A 19,352-nucleotide genomic window follows, 5' to 3' on the forward strand; every position below is an offset into this window, starting at 1 on the left:
CGGGTGGGCTGCTCCAGTTCCTTCCCTGGCGTTGGCAGCTGGGCGATGATTGGAGCGCGTGCTGTGGGCTGGAGGCTGTGGGGAACACCGTGGAGCAGCTGCTGTGGGAGGGATGGGACATTGCCTTCAGATTCCTGGTGTTCTTCTCAGAGCAGGTACAGCTAAACATTACACTAAGTGCTAAGGGTGAGAGTAAGAGTTTATCAGTTTCTGTCTAGATAACTTTTTTATCAAATTGCAATGAATGTTGTAGAGGGGACAAGAAAGGTTTCAAAACTTTTTTTAAATTTCACTATACTAATTGTACAAAATAGAAGGTATTAAAGAATCATCGTAGGCAACTGCTGTCAGTCTGTCATTCCTGTTGAAAGGTCAAAAGGCAGGCATCTGTGCAGGCTAACTTCAAATGCAATGTTGGAATATGAACACTGTTAGGTTCAGTTTGGCTTTCAAACAACCTTATTTTCTTGCCTATTTTTTTTAGTACCGTGGCTAAGTTTTATTATTGCCAGAAGAATTGGCAAGAATTCTGGCAGACTGGGCAGATTTCTGCCATAGGCTGATCTCTAAAATTCAAAAAAGATTTTGCTGTAGGAGATAAGATATATTTCAAGAGGTTTTAAAACTTTGCTGTTACGCTCAAATTGTCTGCAGAAACACTCCGTATAACACAAGGTTCACTTTGTTCTCCTACAAAGTATCTGAGGTACATAAAACCTGTGTGATTTATAACCTATGCAGCATCTGTTGAATCTAAAGATGATAAAAACAGGTAAATCTCCAGCTAGTTGCATGAAGTTATTGATGATACAACAAGTGAGGGGTGAGAGGAATTAAATATGCATTTATTGAAGACAAAAATTACATATATTCTAGAGTACTGAGGGAGTTAACATAGCTGTTACTAAAGAAAAAGCAGTTCTGCTTTTGCAGAAGTGTTTTCCTGAAGGTGTAAGTGTGAAAGGGTGAATAGTGGGTGTTGAAAAGAGGCAGGAGAGACCCATAAGAAGAGAGAAATAACAAAGAAATATTGCAGCTTATATATATATATGTAGTAAAGAAAAAAAGTAGTATTCCCCCTTATGCAGGGGCCAAGATAGCATGATTTTTTTTTATTACTTTGATTATATAGCACTGTAGCACTACTGATTCTAAAGTGTCTCCTGGCATTTACAAATGTATGTTAGAAATGACCTGTATTCTCTCATGGGCAATCTACATTTTTGGATGCACATATTAGTGCAAAAATAATTATATAAACTCAAAAAATGTACAATATATCTCACCAAAAAGAAAAAAAAATTAATGCAAACTAGCTAGTTCAGGATGGTAATTGTAGACTTGTAGACCTGTAAGTCTGTAGCTGTTGATGTATACCTTTATCCAGGTGTAACATATTCAAAAATTAGGTCAATAGCCATTTACATAATTAATTAAAATTCACAAAGGAATCAAAATCTCCCCTGCCCTCCTTTGAAGGCAGTGATTCAGCGAAGAGTCAGCCATCTTTGCCTTCTCCGCAACTGGTGGGATGTTTGAAAGAAGTTATTTCTGACTAAGGTTCTTGAGACACATCATCATTTTCCTTCATTTTCTTTTATCATTGCATGTTCTATTGCAACATGGGATAGTACTGATGGAAACTGAATCATCACACGTTTACATAATGCTCTATATTGAGGGATTCTACTTAGCTATTGAACGATAATGTATTAATCAGATGTAAAAGCTGCCTGGTGTTTTCAGGCCAACACGTAAATTTAGGTTATATTTTGCATCTCTCTGCTCATAACTATTTTGCTGGCTTTCATGGCTTTAGTTGCAATGCTAACTTAGGCAAACAAGAGACAGCCAAAGTCACACACCTTCATTTAGGTGAGTCCTTCTCTCAATTTCCTAGATCAGAAAAGAGATGGTTTACTTCATCCACTCCATTTGGAAGGGCATAATTCTTTTACATGGGTTTATGATGCAGTTGCCATATATTTTCAATGTAGTTATCTCTGATAAATATGAAAGTACGTTCTTTTCATCCTGCTTCATTTTATATACTGATTGCATTTCAATGACTGCTTATTGTTCACGTGTTGAGATTTCAAGAAATATTTTCAGGACAGTAAAAATCCTGATTTTGTCTCCATGAAATTTATTAAAAACAAGCTTTATTCACCTTTTTGTTTTCCAGTTTTGGATGCTCTCCTGAAATATGAGCAGAAATGAGCATTACCATTGACCTTGTTAATGAACAAACAGTGCAAGCTGTGGGCTTAGATGGGGAGGAAGTTGTCAAAGTGGAAAGCATATGATGGCACTAAATTACTCGTACAGATTAATAAAACCAAAATGTATGAACAACTCTTTATTTGTATCCTTTCACTACATTCCTTCATAATTTTCTGTCTGTTATTTTTCATCATTCTGTTATTCTCAGCTCTTTCAAAGCTGAAGTTCATTTGTTCTGTAATGCCCCACTTGGGCAACATCTCTCTCCTGTTCCATATTCTACCTTTCTGTCCCCCTTTCTGTTTTTGTCTCTTTCACACATGCTGTACATTTGCTTTGCATCTGTGATGCTATGAAGTCTGTTCAAAACCAAAATAGGGCAACTAGATTTTTACTGGCAACATATTTTATTTTTACTTTGCTCCAAAAAAAGCCCAAGAGGAGTATTGACATGTAGAGGTATTATTACATTGTTGCCAGAATAAATTTAATTTTGAAAGTCTGTTTTGGAATTTTCTTTTGAATATTTTCTGATTTCTAGGCCATAGCTCTGATAGAATACTTAGGATGAAATTAATTCCAGTTCCATCCAAGTACTATTGATGAATAGCATGAATGTTACAGTTCTTTGTAAGTATTTTATCACAGCGAATTTAGTAAAAAATGCAGTTTTAGATACTGAAAATGTTTTGGGAGCTCTTGAGGACGTTCTCTCAAACCAGCCTGTTTTAAGACGCTTACGGTGATTTTTAGAGTTCTATATCCTAATGTTTCCCAGTTTATCAATTTTAATTATTTTAAAATACAATGTGTGCATTCCTGCAGGTTAATATTCTCTATGTGTAAGGTGTTTGGAACCAGAAGTACAGTGTTCTGCCCCCATGACTAACTAGAATTTCTCATGCTGTAGCCTGTATCTCCTGCCTCTTGTGCACCTCTGAGAAAGGTCTGTCTGTCAGGCAGCAGAAGATGCAGTTAGATCTCTTCTTAACCATTTCTGCTCAAGGTTAAAAGACTCAGTTGTCTCAGCCTCTCCTCACACTCACACGCTTCAGTCCCCTGTTGTGGTGGTTCCCTGTTGGACTCATTTGTCAATGTCTCTGTTTTCTTGGGAGGCGTGGAGTACAGTGGCCTTACAAGTGCCAGACAATAAGAATAATGACTTCCCTCAACCTGCTGGGTACACTCAGTCTGGTACCCAGCTGGCAGCCTCTGCCACAAGGATGTACTGCTGGTTTAAGTTAAACTTTCTGTTCTCTGGGTCTGTTTCTGAAAGCTTCTTTCCAGCCAGTGAGCACCCAACCTGCTTGTGTGGACAGGGCTGTGCCATCCCAGGTGAACGGGGCTTAACTCACTTCTGTTGACCTTCATGATGGTTTTTTTTTTCTGTCCTTACCTTAAGGTTGCTATAGTTCTTCGGGATGGCAGCCCTGCTCTCCAGGGTGCTGAGCACTTCCTCAAATTGCTGTCACCCGTAAGCTCACAGAGGGTTAATTCTGTCCTGTCACCCAGGTTCCTGCAGTGGCGTTGAGCAGCCAGCAGCTGGATGTGGGGCTGCTGCCTGCTCCCCTTGGAGGGCACAATAGAAAGCAGCAGGTTTAGTAGGTCGTGGTGAAGTAAGGTTGTGAGTCTGTATTCAAGGGTGAGGGGGAGGGATGGGGGAGATCTAATGGTGTGTGGGAGGGGGAACCTTAAAGGAGTTCAACAACTCTTGCTTTAGGCCTAAGTGAGCGTGGGAGTCGTGTGGTATAACTTGTGATTAGACCTAAGTAGTGTTTGTCTTGGTGTGTTAAGCTATTTTCTGAATCATGGCATTTTCACAGGAATGTCTCCAAAATTTGGTGCTCATTGTTAAGTCAGTGATGATGATAAAAATAGATATCAAACTCATTTCCATCAGTTCCAGATCCTGCGTGGCATCTGATTTCCAGCCCAGAGAGCAGTAGGAATTAACTCTTCCATCAAGACAACTTAAATGCAGCTTTAATTTAATTTAAAAATAGCTAGTCAGTCTTCCTCACTGCTCCCCCATAATGTTCTCAATTCAGGGTGTGTTTTTTTATATTTTTGCATGTAGTCTGGAGAAAAGCAGCAGGCTTCCTCTGTAGATCGGATTGGACATAGATGATTATTACAGCACTGCTAAATATTTTAACATAAACCATATTCTATTAAAAAAAACAGGGACAATCTTTTGGAGGAAACAAATCTGATGCCAAGTGCAGGATGACACCCATTCTTTCTTATTCCAGCCTGCCTTTACACTTAAAACTTCCTGCTTTTTTTTAACATGCTAGAAGATGTTCAATTTTTTCATATCTACATGGTCTCTGAATTAGAGTGTTGGATTCTCAGTTTCCTTCTGAAATAAAGCTTTGATCCGGTAAGATGATGCTCCATCATTGGAGGTGTTTGAGCTTTACAGGGCTTTGAGCAACAGGATATCATGGAAGGTGTCCCTGCCCATGCAGGGGGGTTGGACTACATTTTTTAAAAGGCTCCTTCTGACCAAACTATTACAGAATGATATAATGTACATGACAGGTCTGTTTTATTTAATTGTCTAAGTGAGCAGTTAAAGTTTTGCTTTTGACTTGTATGCTTTCCACCAGTTTGGTTTTGGTACTGTTGACCTGATTTCTTTAAAATGAAACCAGTTTTGGATTGAAATGAAGAGCTGAGAAGTGCTTTGCTCTGTGTTTATTTTTCATGTTCCCCTTCACTAGGGACATCTATCAGACTATACCTGGCTGTCTAATATTTCCTTTTCTGGACTGAAACAGAACGAGTGTGTTAATGTTCTGTCTGAGAAAACAAACAAATGCAGAGCTGAGGGGCCCCACTCAGTTTCTGTCTCGAGCAGGACAGTTTTCACTCACTTAATGTTGCTCAAACAGCTAAAAACTGAAATCTTATGTATTATGCATGCAAGTGGTGAATTTTTAAGATGGTAGAAATTGCTTAAATAAGGACCAGATTTCATAGGAACTTAACGGCACTTCAGTGACACAGCAAGATTTTATTCTCTGTTGTTTCACTGATGAAACGTTTGCAGGAATTTTGCCATATAGGAAAAGGAAAGAAGGATACCAAGAGTTTTGTAAATAACTGGCATTTTAGTAAAATATTTTTTTTCTTCCTCTTTAATAATGAATTAAAAGTATCTCCAGAAAAACCCTCAAAATTAATAATTTAATATTCCAAATTAATAATTTTTAAAGTATATTCAAAATATATGAGGTTGTGTATGGCACCTAGTACAGAGCAATTACATTCTTATTTTGAACACTTCGCAAGGCATTCTAATCTATGCAGTTTTGATAGGAATTAACATCTTTTTCTGAAGAGCTCAAGTTACATAAGATAGCTGTAAGATATTGTTTAATAGTACCAGTAGTGGAATCACTTTCACTTGATTTAAAGGCTTAATATGAGGCTTGCTTCAGCGAGTACTTTGGTGCCTGGTGCAGAGTGTGTGGCAGTCATTTCTGCTTAAGTGGAGAATTAGTCTGGTTAAAGCGGAACATAAGCAGAGGTACTTTTTGGAGGCATCAGCTTCCAGTTTGAGCACCCAGAAATTTGCCTGCTCTTGCTCTTCCCCACCTGCTCTCTATGCATCTATTGTGTGGCAAATTTGTCTCCAAGCAGCAGATCACTGCTCTTTAAGGTAGGGTGTTTGCTTATTCCACCTAGAGACTAGAGATATAATGTAAAACCCCAGGTTGCTTTCACCAAAGGGTGAGCATTGGTCTGCTGCTGAGCTATTGGGATCTCAGGCTCTCTTCTCAAGGCTTTGATTTTAAATTAGCTGCATTGCCAAAAAAACCCCAACAGTTGACATATTCAGGCCCAGCAGCATCCTGGGTTGTTGGTTCAGACACAGTGAGGCAAACAAGATGTCCTTCCTGTCCAGTAGCTACTGCTGTGACTACCTTAAGACCATGGAAGGTAACAGAAACAAATATTCCCAACAGCAGTTTAGGTTCAGTTTCATGAACTACTTCTACCAGTGCACCCATGAGTCTTCTCTAATAGTTCTTGATAAATCATGCAGCCTCTCATCTTCTGCATATTTACATTCCAGCAGAACTCTTGGGTATCATTTAGACCTGTTGACTTTTTGGAATTTAAATTAGTAATTTCTTCAATAATTGTAATTTTTCTTCACTATGGAAAAATAGCAGTGTATTCTTAGGTTAGAGATATCACCAACATTATCTGCAACTAAGACTGCAGAAACAAGTAAAACAAATGACCAATGCAAGAGAAATACACCTCAAACCTCCCTCAAACAGGGAAACAAAGATCTGTGATTTTATTATTGTATGATTTTATTTAAAATTTCAGGAATGGGTTATTTTCCATTAATAGCCCTCTCCCCATTCCCAGTCTTACATGGAACACCTCTTAATTTGTCATTGGATTCTTGCATTTGAGGGGAGTTTTGTGTCTGCAGACCTTAGGTGTTTGCTCCTGGGGAATCCACTTTGTATGTTCTAATTTCCTCTTTTCCTCCTCTTAATAAAGTGTCACTGAGGTTGGCTCTCAGAGCACAGAAGGGTTTCTCTTTTGACTCAAGTAGCCTCTTGAGTCATACAACTTAATCACGTTGGTTTATTGCTACCTTTTGTTTTCCTCTTTGTTAGTGCACCTGGTTGTTCTCAGTAGTCTTCTGTTGATTCTCTAATTTCTAGCAAAAGCTTAGAATCAATTCAGTCTGTAAAAAGAGTGTAATACAGTTTTTGGGGAGCTCATAAGGGTGCTAGCATCGTAGTTATCGCTGTTCCAAAATGTATTTCAATCCTTATAGAAAGTTGCAATTTCTAATCTTGATTCTGTATTATCACAAAGAATATTGGAGGTTAAAAAATGAGATCACATATTAGAAAGAATCTGTGTTGGTGAGTCATTTAGATTAAGGATAGCTAACCGTGTTGCTCAAAGTACTGTTTTTCTGCCTAATGTTCTATCTGCATATTGGATTTGTCTGTCTATGAATCTCCTCTTACATAACTATCTGGGAAATACTGCTTTAAAAAAATGCATTTTGAAGCAGTATCTTAACCAATAGATTAGAAAAGTTGTTCAAGTTTAGTAAATCAAGAAAATTCAGTATTTTAGTGACAAAAAATTTACTTTTATTAAAAAGTACAGCCTTGGTAGGCTGAAGTAGATTATATATGTCACTTCTTGCTCAGTCTTAGTGCATTTTGCCTTGACATACAGTATTTTTGTTCAAGAAAATGATTCACCAGGCAGTCTGTATTTAAAGTTTTTAGAAAGTAAGTTCCAGCTGTGCTTTCCAAGTTTATTCCAGTGTGATAGGAGGAAAGCAATACCAACACCCAATGAGAGTTAAGGATTTGCCTTTATGTTCTCGAACCTATATAAAGAGGTAGAATTACCAGAGGGATGAGAGGTAAAGGAATGTTTATAGGACTGTAGCTCCCTCCTCTAATTGGCTCCCTGGCTGTGCTGAGAATGGCTGGAGCAGCCCGAGGTGCTGCTGAGGGGGCACATGGTGGTATAGAGTACTTAGATTCTAATTTGTTAAAAACACAAATCTTCCCAAAGATAGCAAAATGTTATGCATAGGCTTTTAAAGTCTCTTAAGGGAGAGATGTCAGGTATAAATACATACTCACTAAATCTTTTAGAGTTAATACAGTAATAGTTTTACTGCAGAGCTATAAGGTTAAAGCCATGGAAAGCTGACATGCTTTAAATTGGACACCAGTCCCCAGAGTCTGTGCTAGCTGAGGGGTGAGCCATTGCTTTTGGTTAATTCCTGACAAGTAGACACAAGTTCCTTACAGCCCATGTCCCACTCACCTCTGATCATGACCACAGTACATGGCAAGAAATAGAAAAACTATCACATGAGTAAGTTCCTGAAACAAAATTCTACTTTTGCTACTCCCTGAGTTAATACCCACAGCATTTTTGTTGTGCTCGCTTGACAGGGTTTCTATACTAACTAAAACTGACTGAAATGTGTGAGTCCTCTGCAATATTTTAAATAAATCAGATCTTAAATGCACAGGTATTTTGGGTATGGTCTGGCTGCTCTTACATCAACTGTCCTTCTTCTTGGTTTCATTGTGCTGTCCAGGGGAGCAACATCACTCTTGAGAGTACACAACTGTAGAAATTTCCAATGGTATGTTGTCTGCATAGATGACAAAAAGTACCCAAAAGCACATACCCTGCCTGTGGTAAAGCTTCTGCTCTCACATAAGAATGGCAGGAAAGCACTTGCAGGTGTTTCTGACATAGACCTGCTGTACTTACAAAAACTGCCTTTCTTTTGCAAAACTGTGTAATTGCTAGAGCTTCCTTACTGTTAGAATAGCAGCTAGGAGCATCTACAGTAGTAACCACTGAACCTACAGGAAGGCCCCCTGTTTTGAAGTCCTGCTGAAATGCACTGTCCCAAAATATTTTGTTAGGACTGCAGAAAATCTGGAGCAAAGTTGCAGATTTTAACAGATTGGCAGGAGGTGGCTGCCAGTCGGAGACACAGATGGAGGTTTTTGGAGAAGCCAGAGCAGCAAGGTCTTTCTGTTCTTTTCTTAAAACCATCAGAAGGATTAAATTTTTAGCACGTGAAGTGGCTTTATTTAGATTTTGAGATGAAACACAACAGGAAGAAATGGTATCTTTTTAAAATAATCTTCCTCAAATTTTCTGTGGATTTAGGAGATCATGACCATATTTTAATTTTGTTTTGTTTAGGCAGTCTGGGCTTCCAGATTATGACTTTATACCATAAGTGAACTACACAGCAGTTCTTGTGTTTGTGGAATATTTAAATAATTGGTAATATTTGCACCTTTTAAAATCTCATGTTTCCAAGAAACTTCTTCAGAGTTTCCTATGGCAGTAGAGTGAATCTGTGATGGTGTTTTCCTCCTTTTCTTTTTTCTGTGCAGCTAAAAGAAAGGGATCAGAAAATTAGCCTTCACATTCAAGACACTCGATCACTGCAAGTTGTTGGGAGTTCAGTATTAGTTTTAATGGGTTCATATGCCAGACCACCTGTAGAGATGCAGCTTAGTCACAGCAAAAAGTTGCATGGAGATAAGGGGTAAGTGTGGCTGCTCTGCCCCGTGGCAAAGGCAGCTCTGCAAACACACCAGCACACAGGGCTTCATGAACTCCCTGTGCTGTCCTGCTGCTCAGATGGACTTTGACCCCTCTGATCCATTTCTGAACAAATGCATGCAGGGAAAAGCATTTGCAGGCCTATTCTTAGTAGACTAAAACCTGTTTGTTATACTGTAGTGTTAAGAGAGATGATTTCCTTTATGCCTTTACTAAGCTTTATGCAGTATTTCAATAAGCTTTTTGTTTTGATTTCTTATGTGGTATTTTTCATGTGCAGGTACAGGGGTGTTCTCCACATAGCTGTGAAATGATTCACTTGGAATTGTGTGTTCAGTTGTGAATAGGTCATTGCTGAAATTCATCTGAGAATTAGATTAGTTTATTGGGAATAAACAAAAATAAATGGCTACTAAAGTGAAAGGTTATTTGGCAAAGATATAAAAGTTCAGTTAGCTTAGTTAAAATGCTTAAGTCTTTGCCTTAATAAACTTACTGTGAGGACTAAAAGGAAGATAACTTTATTAGGAATTCATACAGGACTGGTTATAAATGGAAAGAGTGAAACATCATCTTATGAAGGAAGAATATGATACTGTGCATGAAATGCCTCAGCCATAATTATGTTAGTTTCATTGATCTTTCCAAAAAAAGCAGTGGAAAGCCTGTTTCATTAAGCTAAATGTTGGAAACTGTGTAAATGAGACTAGTCCTGCATTATTTGCGTGATAAGCAGTAGTGTAAGCGTCTAGGCTACCTAGACGTGGGGAATTGGATTAATTTAAATCCAGAAAGATAAAACAGGAAGAAAAAAAATAATTGAGAAAAGTTTGAATTTTAATAGATTTTATTGCTGCAGTTGCCCATCCAGTCCAATAATCTCTAGCTACCCAGCTGATGGTGATTTCCACAATGGTAATGATTTTTGTGATAATTCTGTAATTAAAAAGGAAAAAAAAAAAATCTTTTTTTTTTTTTTTTTTTTTTTTAGTTTTTGTACCATTCTTTTGTCTTTGATCCTAAATGTTTAGTAGTGCAATTTAAATATATCAAGTATAATTTGAGCCTTTTGATGCATCTTTAATTTCAGATCTTAGAGCAAATTACGGTTATTCGAACATCTGGTTAGACAAGTTCAATGATCTAGTTAATTCTTTGGGACAAGCATACGACTTTTTGCCCCTTTTTGGCCTGTGATTTTGATTCTGTAGTTCCTAGAACTCCTGTGTTGCACCTCTTTGGTGGTCTCTAGATCTAGACAAGTGTGTTGAAGTAAATTAAAGTTATTCAATATGCAGGTTTTCTTAAGTAATAGTCCTCTGATTTTCAGTGGTGTAAGACATAACTTTGATGTACTGTATGGTCAAGCGTTGTATACAAAAACGTCCCTTGGAACTGACTGTAACTTTGAAATGTTTTAACATGCTTAAAATGTTCCATTATCCTGTGTCATGCTTATCAATGTTTTGTTGCCTTTATAGATTATCTTTCTCAAGGGATAGATCTGTCTGGAATAGAAGTGATTGAAAATGACCTCCTTTTTATTGCAAGAGCTCGTCTTGAGGTGGAAAACCAGGCTAAAAGGCTGCTTGAGCAAGGTGTGGAGACTCAGGTAAAATACACTTTGTTCTTTACTTCCTTTCAAAAGTAAAGGGTAAAACAGTTGAGCTTGATTTCTTTTGCTTTATGTAGCACTGTCCAGTGTAAATTAAACAAAAAAAAAAAATCCTATGTGATAAATTCTCACACATGACTATATTCAAATAAATAGGCAAAACTGGTCTTGTGCAGTATTTGCAAGAATAAAATTTTGCATGATCTGACTGGAAGAAAGTAGGTAAACTGTAAACACTCATAAAAGCTTGATGCATTCAACACGATATACAGCACTCCCAATGTTGCCAAGCTTTATAGCGAAGTATGAAAAATACAGTTTCTTAAAACTGTAAGAAGATTTCTGCATTTTAGCTGTGCTGCAATATACTGAAAAGATTTGAAAGATTTGCATTAAAACTTCAAAGAGCAATTTAAGCTTTGAGGTAAATAGTCACTGTAGGGAAATAAAAATGAATATGTGTAATTGCATTCATTCATATTAAATGTAATTATTGACATCTTAATAACCTGGCTCCATCTATTAACTATTTGCAGTATCTTTAGTGCTATTTCCTTGCCTTTGTAAAATTTAATCTTCCTTTGTCTATACTTTTTAATATTCTTCAAAAACAAAAATATTTTAAATTCTCATTGCCAGAGTGAGAGAAGAAATCTGGTACAAATTTCTATCAAATTTGGATCTTAAATTAGAGAACACAGAGGCTTTGAATAAGGCATTTTTATCCTGTTTCTTACCAAGTGTTAAACTTCTCTCTAAGTCAAGATAGCATGTGTTTATACTGTTGTAGATTGACCTGAAAATAGAATGTATACATGATAGAAAACCTACTGAATAAATTGGCTTGATTAAACAATTGAGGATTAAAATTTTTGGTATGTCTCTAACTTTTACTTAGATCTGTCATTTCAACTAATTTTCTGCAGTAGGAAGTCATGTTTGTGGTAAATACCTTTGACTTTTTGCTGATAACAAAGTGGTAGGAAAAAACCACCCCATTTTTCACTTGATTACTATTCCAGTGTTGAAACTTCTGGCTATTTGAGCATGTTGCCAAGCTGTGATTGCACTTTTTGCAAGCTATGAAGCATATAGGTTATTAAATAAAGATTGACGGAAGACAGGGCCTAAGAAAAAGCAAGTGGACATTTATTTTAAATGTAGCAAAAGTCTTCATCAGTGTGAACTTGTTCTAGTTTTTCATGTCAGATTTGACCTTCTCTGATAATTCTCTCTTCATATTAAGTACTAAAATGGAACTGACAAAGAAACCCTGGGGAAATCAATCCCACTCCACCTGAAAAATAGACAGATTTATTAGGTGTTCCAGGCTGTCTCCAGGTAATCAAGAGATTATTAAAGTATATGCCTGTTGTGCTTTATCCAGGGGCCTCTTTCCAACAAATGGAGGAGTGTTTGGAAGAAAATTATTAGTGCTTAGTCATATCAGAAATGGGGATGTTTTCATGAGGAGGTGTTGGGTTACGCATCACAGGTTTGTTGTTGGATATGATTTGTGAATTTAAGGTTGAGAACAATAGTTTGCTTTAGAAAATACATATGCAGGCATTGCCCAAGAAATCTAGAATTTGAAATGTGACTAGTGAATAACATGTCCTTGATTCCTGTTATGGTGTTTTACTGACAAGCTGATTTACATCTATACCTTCCAACCCCTGAAACTTCCTTAAAGAGGACTTGGGACCTTCATCTTTTCTCCTGTATTAAGTACTAAAGAGTTCCTCAGATGAACTGTCTTCCTGCCAGTATGTATTCTGGTGGCTGTCTGTACCTTTGAGAATAGTGCATCTGTATTTATCCAGGTGTTTCTGCAGTTATTTGATATTCATATTTGCAAATGCAGTTTCAGTTTCCACCCTTATTTTCATCTGCTGTGTAAATAATACGAGATCAATTGCCTACATAAGAGTGAGCTGTACTTCTACATTTCATGTAGCACTTTTCAGCAATGCCTTAAGAGAAAAATGATCCTTATGTCTCCATTTTAGAGTATTTCAGTGTCCACCTAAAAGAGAAGCAGGAAGTGGAAATAAATTTTTAAAAGTAAGACTGGAAGTATTTGTTTTTAAACAAAAGCCGTTAGAATTTGGTGAATGTACTCTCTAGAATTCAGCTTTTTTTCCCAGAGATACTGCTCGAAGTTACTCTTACAAAAAGAACAGAGCTAAAAAGTCTAAGCTGCTACAATTAACATTTTTATATATCCCCTTTGATTGGGATAGAGACTTTTTTGTTCTTTTTATTGTTTATTTAATGATGTATAAGTCACATGCTAGTGAGCTGTGCACAGATTCCCCCAAATAATGTCCAGCAGTAGCACATGAAAGCAGATACTTATACCTAAGTAATACATTGTCTCTTTCTGTTCATTTTAATTCATGTTTTTATGGAATGTCCACCACCATGGTGTTTGTGTATTTCTCAGAAAAAATGAAACCTCTTCCCCCTTTGGAAATGTGGCATTAGCCGTTGGCTGCTTTAGAAGTGAGGCCTTCCACTCCTCTTCCTGGTGGAATCTTAAAGCTGCTGTCTGGGTGTAGACTAGAAGTTTCTGTCAGTGTGTCTAAACAGGCTCTCATAGAGCTGCAAACCACACTTGCCTTCCTAATCCTTTTAGAAAGAGAAAGTTCTCTTTGCTATTATTGACAAGTTCTCTTTGCTGTTGTGAACACACAGGCACCAGTGGCTACAGGCAGGTTTTTATTGTTCTGTGTGCTTTGTTAGGCACTCCTAGTGTACATAGCACAGATAGACAGTCTTTCGTGACCCATAGAACAATTCAAAGAAAACGCATTCTAACTGCATTCTAACCCCATCTTTATTTCTAGTCCTGAACTCCTTGCTGGCTTTCCTTCATAATGTAAGCAGGCTAATGGCAGATAGCATAGGAAGCAGGAAAGACAGCTTTAGCAGAGATGCATCAAGAACGTGATTAAAAGCCACCCTTCTAACAGAAGCTAGCAATGTTTTCTGCTTTAAATTTTTTAAAAAGAGATATATCTGCATCTTGCAACCACCTGAAACATCCCCATCATTTCTTTTGCTCCCATTGAACCCTGGACTGAAGAATCTAGATTTGCTCTTGGCCCCACGTCACCCCTGTTTTCAACAGCAATATTGTGTAAAGTAGATATGAATAATAAGAAATTACTGGGGAAAAGAGAAATTTGTTGAGATTATCAAAGCTCAGTTCCAGGTAGAACAGTTTTTCCAGACACGGTTTTGTCTGCTACATGTAAAAATGAGAAGCTCATGCTTCAAACCCTTCCTGCTATATTGCCATGCTAGGTGTGGGACTTAGAGGGATAAGCAAACTTAGCTCCACCTGGTGATGACAATATTGGTAGCTTTAGGAGCCAGGCCATGTGTGTGCAGAAAGGAGCTGCATTTCCATCTCCTCCATCCTCTTAAAAGGTAGCCTTAGTTCTGAGCTAGGTTCAGTGCTTTAAGCAGCAGCTGTGGTTGTAAGAAGGATGGATTTTTGCATGTGTGAAATACATTAGGGACCTATGTTCTTGTTTGTGACTTTACTGATACCAATTGTAATAATTAGGACATAGGCTGTGAGGTATCAATGGTATCATTAAAGATTGATTAAAATATAGCAGGACGTGGTGTAGAAATGAGAGCAGGATTCAGATTTCCCTGGGTTTGCACTTTAAACAGTTTGTCCTTCTGTGTGTTACAGAAACATTCTGTATATTTGACCACAAAGTAAAAAATTTCCTTCCTTGTCTCCTGGAGGAATCTGTAGATGTCTGACTAGTTTGGTTTTGGTGGGTTTTTTTGGTTGGTTGGTGGGGTTTAAAATTTTTTTTTTTTAGATTTTAGAGAAATTATGCTGTGTTTTACTGTCCAGTTTCCTGTATATAAGATGTAAGTGTAAGCCTAATAAGTATCCTTTGTTGAACTGCGTGTGCTGTTTTTTAAAAAATACCCAGATTTATTTTTTCTCCAGAATGAAGAGCTTTGCTAATTATAGCCTTGCAGAATGAAGAAGAGGGGAAAATAATGTAGAGAAATAAATCCTAAACTCTACTTCTGACACTTGTTCAAATGCTGGATTTTTATTAACAGGATAAGTAGGTAAACAGTATGATCTGAACAAAAATTTCTTAGTTATTCACATTGTAGCATCTTTGTACTGTTATTATTTTGGGCATATTTGGGGACATTTTGAGTTTTCATAATTCATTGAGAAGAATTTGTTTTGTGAATTATTCTGTTTTGCATTCTTTTTCATGCTGAGCCTTTCCTCTCAGTTGTTGTCTCTGGAACAAGTGCAGTTTTTTTTTTTACATTAAAAAATTATTAACTAGATGTATATGCATAAGTGTTCTTGACTAATGCTGTTTAGTGCCTGAGAAAAAATGATGGGAGGATGAAGTGTCTGCATAATTAACCAGTTGTCTGGAGGTGATGATCCAGGAGTTGCTCAATTTATCTCAGTTCAGTCCCTAAGCTAGGTGCTTTGTAGTATATCTTGCAGTGTTATAGCAAAATTGGTGAAGTTAATCTGAGATCTCTCATAGACCAGCATTTAATCTCTTGTCAAGGATCTCTAATAGGTCTTGTTTCTTATTCCCCAAGGGGTTGGAGGGGAAAGTATGTACATAATTGACCAGTTATCATCACTTAGACACAATCATCAAGAAATTGCATAATTTATTTCATTTCAGGGCCCTCTGAGCTGAGTGTTTGTCTACTACAGCTTGCAGGGTTATGGCAGGATTGGTGAAATTGTTCTTAAATTGGTTATAGGTTAGTGTTCAATCTAATATCAAGGATCTTAAGCAATACCTACACTTACTGTCCTGTGGCAGCATTTTCCAGTTGTGCAAATGCACTTCAAAATGTTTGAGATATTCAGATATTAAGAAGGGTTGGTGTTGGGCTCCATTTCTCACTTTTTTGATGAAAAATATAATAGTGTTGTGTTTTCTAATTGCTTCTAATTATTGCTGCCAAAAGTGTGGATGGCTCTTGGGGCATGACTGTCTGGGCAGGGTCCTGTGATTTTGAGTTTTTCAGTTTCTTTCAATCTTGCCTACTTTAGCAAGAGTGTGTGTTGCACTGAAACATCCCTATTTCTAGATTAGTTAATGATATTTAAACACTTTGATTTAAATCAACATCTGCCTTCTGTTTTTTGCTGGTTTAGTGTCATCTTCAGATGAATGCTTCATTGTGAAATGGACTGTGTAAGTGCATGAATATGCTTTTCTCAAGTTGTCAGCTCTGAAGATGTGCTTGACTGTAGAGCAAAGTCTGGTGTTGTAGCAGGATGTCATTCCGTGTGCCCTGTGGTTGTGTAGGGGCCTCTTCAATGTTCAGCTTCAGTTCATTTAGCTTAGAATGTGTTACATTACCCACACTGATGTACTGTGCTACTCAAAAGCACAGTTTTTAGTTTCCAGATGTTTTTGCCCACACTTTGCTGCTTTTACGTATTAGCTATCATATTTTGTCATGGCTTTTAAATAATCCAAGCTCTTATGCACTTCAGCATGTCAGTGGGATTGATTGCTGTTATGTAGATGTACATAACTGCATAGGTGTGCATAATTACAAAATGATCATTAGAATAGCAAATAACGTACAAAAAGAAAGAGAGAAGAACCTCTCCAGTCTGGCTCATAGCCATTAATCTTTTTATCCACATACTGTTGGTTGCCCTCATAAAAAGCCTGGAATAACTAGATTTAAAATGCTACTAAGAGTATGCTTTTTAAAGTAAAAAAGTAATCATTGCTTCTTTCTTTTTTTTTCTTTTCTCTTTATTCTGACATTTATTTCTATCTTGAAAGCTAGTAGTTGGAATTTAACCTCATTACTGTCAAAAGTTTAACCAATATAGTACACTTTAGGCAGTAGTTGTTACATTTCCTTATTGTGCTACAATCTTAATTCCCTGCAGGAGATCCTGATGGAAACTAGAATGAGACAGTTACTTCGTAATGGAGTGATTGACTACAGTATGATATAGAAATAGAAGGCATTTCTGATTATTCAGAAGTCAGTTATTTGAATCTAGAGTAAGAAGGCTGAAGTCTTATCTGTAAAGAGGAAAACTTGAACCTACTTGCTACTTTTGGCATAAGATGAGGGTGGTAGCTATAGTTGACTTTAAATCATCTAGTTTTGTTTAGTGAAAATGGAGTATGAAATCCAAAGTTTTTTATTTAAATTCATGTTAACTACCCATTTTACTGCTTATTTCTAATGTAGACAGAGAAGACTTATTCCAGCATGTTTAGCTGTCATATTGGCTTTTGTTGTGAACGATCACAATGGCATTTTGGTCTGTTTAATTAAAATCCTACTAACTTACACAGTTTCTATCCTTTCTTTTAGAGTAGCTCTGTATACATATGGAGCATTTTCACTTAATGTGTTTAAATGTCTTCACATGTTTTACTTTATCCTAACTTTAAGTTTCTTTGTCGTAGAAATATACTCATGTTGCATTATTCAATTTTATTTTTCATCTTTAGTCTTATGGTTATGGTTTTCATGATCTTGTTAACTTGCTAAATCAGATTCCTTCATCTGGCCATCTGGTGCATGGCACTACTGAGGGAGTTTTCTATAAATCTAAATTATTTTTTCCTTGAACTATTCTATTACGATGTGATGCAGCAACGTATGGCTCATCTAACAACGAAAAAATATCTTCCAAGTATATATTAGTTATATCCTACATCTGAACAGCAAACTCCACGGGGATTAATGGAACCTTATAACATTTTCCCTTTACTATTCTGGTCTAAAAGGAGTTTGTTTTATCTTAAAGTATGATCTAATGGAACTGAAGTGTTAACCACGCCTCAGTAATTCAAAATCACCAAGCTAAACACTAAGCATGATTTTATACCTCTGAACTATGGATTAAAATAAACCACAGATTTCTCGGCAACATAATCGGCTGGTACTGATATAACCTAGAATATCCTTTCAGTTTCCATAGGAACAGATGATAGAATGTTTTGAATCTTGGAATAGCTAAAATGAATGTCTGACTTCAATATAGTTCACTTTTACTTTGCAGCTTGCAACATCTGCATGAAAGGGCTAAAAATGTGCATTAAAAACGATGGTGGAATATTGGCATAATACAAATTAAAGTGGTTTTAGGAGCAGTAGTAACAACAATAGCAAAAAATAGTATTGGAAGTAAAAATGTTTCTATGCATAATTCTTTAGGTGTTAGCTCTGTGTTTTATTTTACAGGTGCAAAAGGTGTTCTCAATTCCATAGGAAAAGAAAACCATTAATTATGCCTTTCTGTTAATGGCTCATTTATTAAATGTTTTACAAAAAAATCATCTGTGTCTTGTTGGTCATCTCTAAACTTCATGTCCAGCCATTGTTTAATCTCACTGTGTTACATTGTATTAGGTGTATTTTCTGATTGAAATAATTTGTAGAACACAAGAGAACTTCATGTAGCCAGAAAGAGAAGGTCAGCAAAATTAAGTAGCATATGTAGAGTGTTATTTAGATGACTACAGCAAAAAATGATTATTGAAGAACAGGCAAGGAAACATGCCAGCTGGAGTAGTACCTGTTTTATTAGATGTTTGACCTCAATTTAACAGGTCATGCTAAATCAGAGGAGATATGCTTTGAGTGTAAAAACATTAGCAATATTTATTTATTTATCTCTTTGAGTTAGATAAATGGGTAGGTAACTCCAGTATTGATGTAGAGGGAAAGTATGGAGATCTTGTTAACAAACCATTAGGAATCTGAGTGCCCACAACCTGAAGCATTGTGCATGCAGGTAAATGATAGTGTGTGACTGATTGTTCAGTACTTGGGCTCTTTTCTGTACCTCATTTAAGGTACAACATGTTCTCCATTTAAGATACTTGGTGCTTAAACATTTTGTATGGGGAAATTAGGATGGTACTGAAAGTAAAAAAAAAAAAAGAAATAAAATAGCAAAGAGGTAACGAGTTGTGATAGCTTCTTTTTTCAGTGAAACAGGGTTTTGAGAGAATGGAGCTGCACTGTGCTAATATAGTTCAAATAGTAACTTGTTTCCAGTATCTGTATTCCAAGACTATTTTAACTACCATTAATATAAAAGATTCCTGAAAGCTGTAGTTATTGGAACATATGGGCAAGTCCAATAGTGACATTTTGAAAACAGAAGGATTTTAAAATAAAAGTGATTTAGGGCTTCCTGTTCTGTATTAGAATATTGTTTGCTGTTGTAAATGTGTGGAAGACCCTCTTCACAGGTTACTTTTTGAATATTGATCCTTTTTCATTAATGATTCAGTTTGTAATTTTGCAACATCCTTTAGAAAATTCATCAGTGTGTGTAGTAGGTGTTTTAGGCAAGTATTAGCAAACCTCATTCCATAACTGGGCAAATACAGAG

At 36.7% G+C, this 19,352-nt stretch overlaps 1 protein-coding gene across 2 annotated transcripts in view; it reads left to right on the forward strand.

Moving 5' to 3' along the window:
- COG5 (component of oligomeric golgi complex 5) overlaps positions 1–19,352 on the forward strand; it is a 174,302-nt gene that overhangs the window by 60,880 nt on the left and 94,070 nt on the right. Inside the window, exons 1-2 of one of the 2 annotated variants that reach the window (XM_063155498.1) lie at positions 98–155; positions 10,809–10,939. In XM_063155498.1, coding sequence (XP_063011568.1) covers positions 113–155; positions 10,809–10,939 — 174 coding nt within the window. In that variant the 5' untranslated portion in view covers positions 98–112. Of the gene's footprint in view, positions 1–97; positions 156–10,808; positions 10,940–19,352 lie in introns of those variants that run through there. The other variant, XM_063155497.1, reaches the window with a different exon arrangement.

This window comes from Melospiza melodia, chromosome 4, assembly GCF_035770615.1.
Source record: "Melospiza melodia melodia isolate bMelMel2 chromosome 4, bMelMel2.pri, whole genome shotgun sequence".
In the NCBI taxonomy this organism is placed as follows: domain Eukaryota; kingdom Metazoa; phylum Chordata; class Aves; order Passeriformes; family Passerellidae; genus Melospiza; species Melospiza melodia.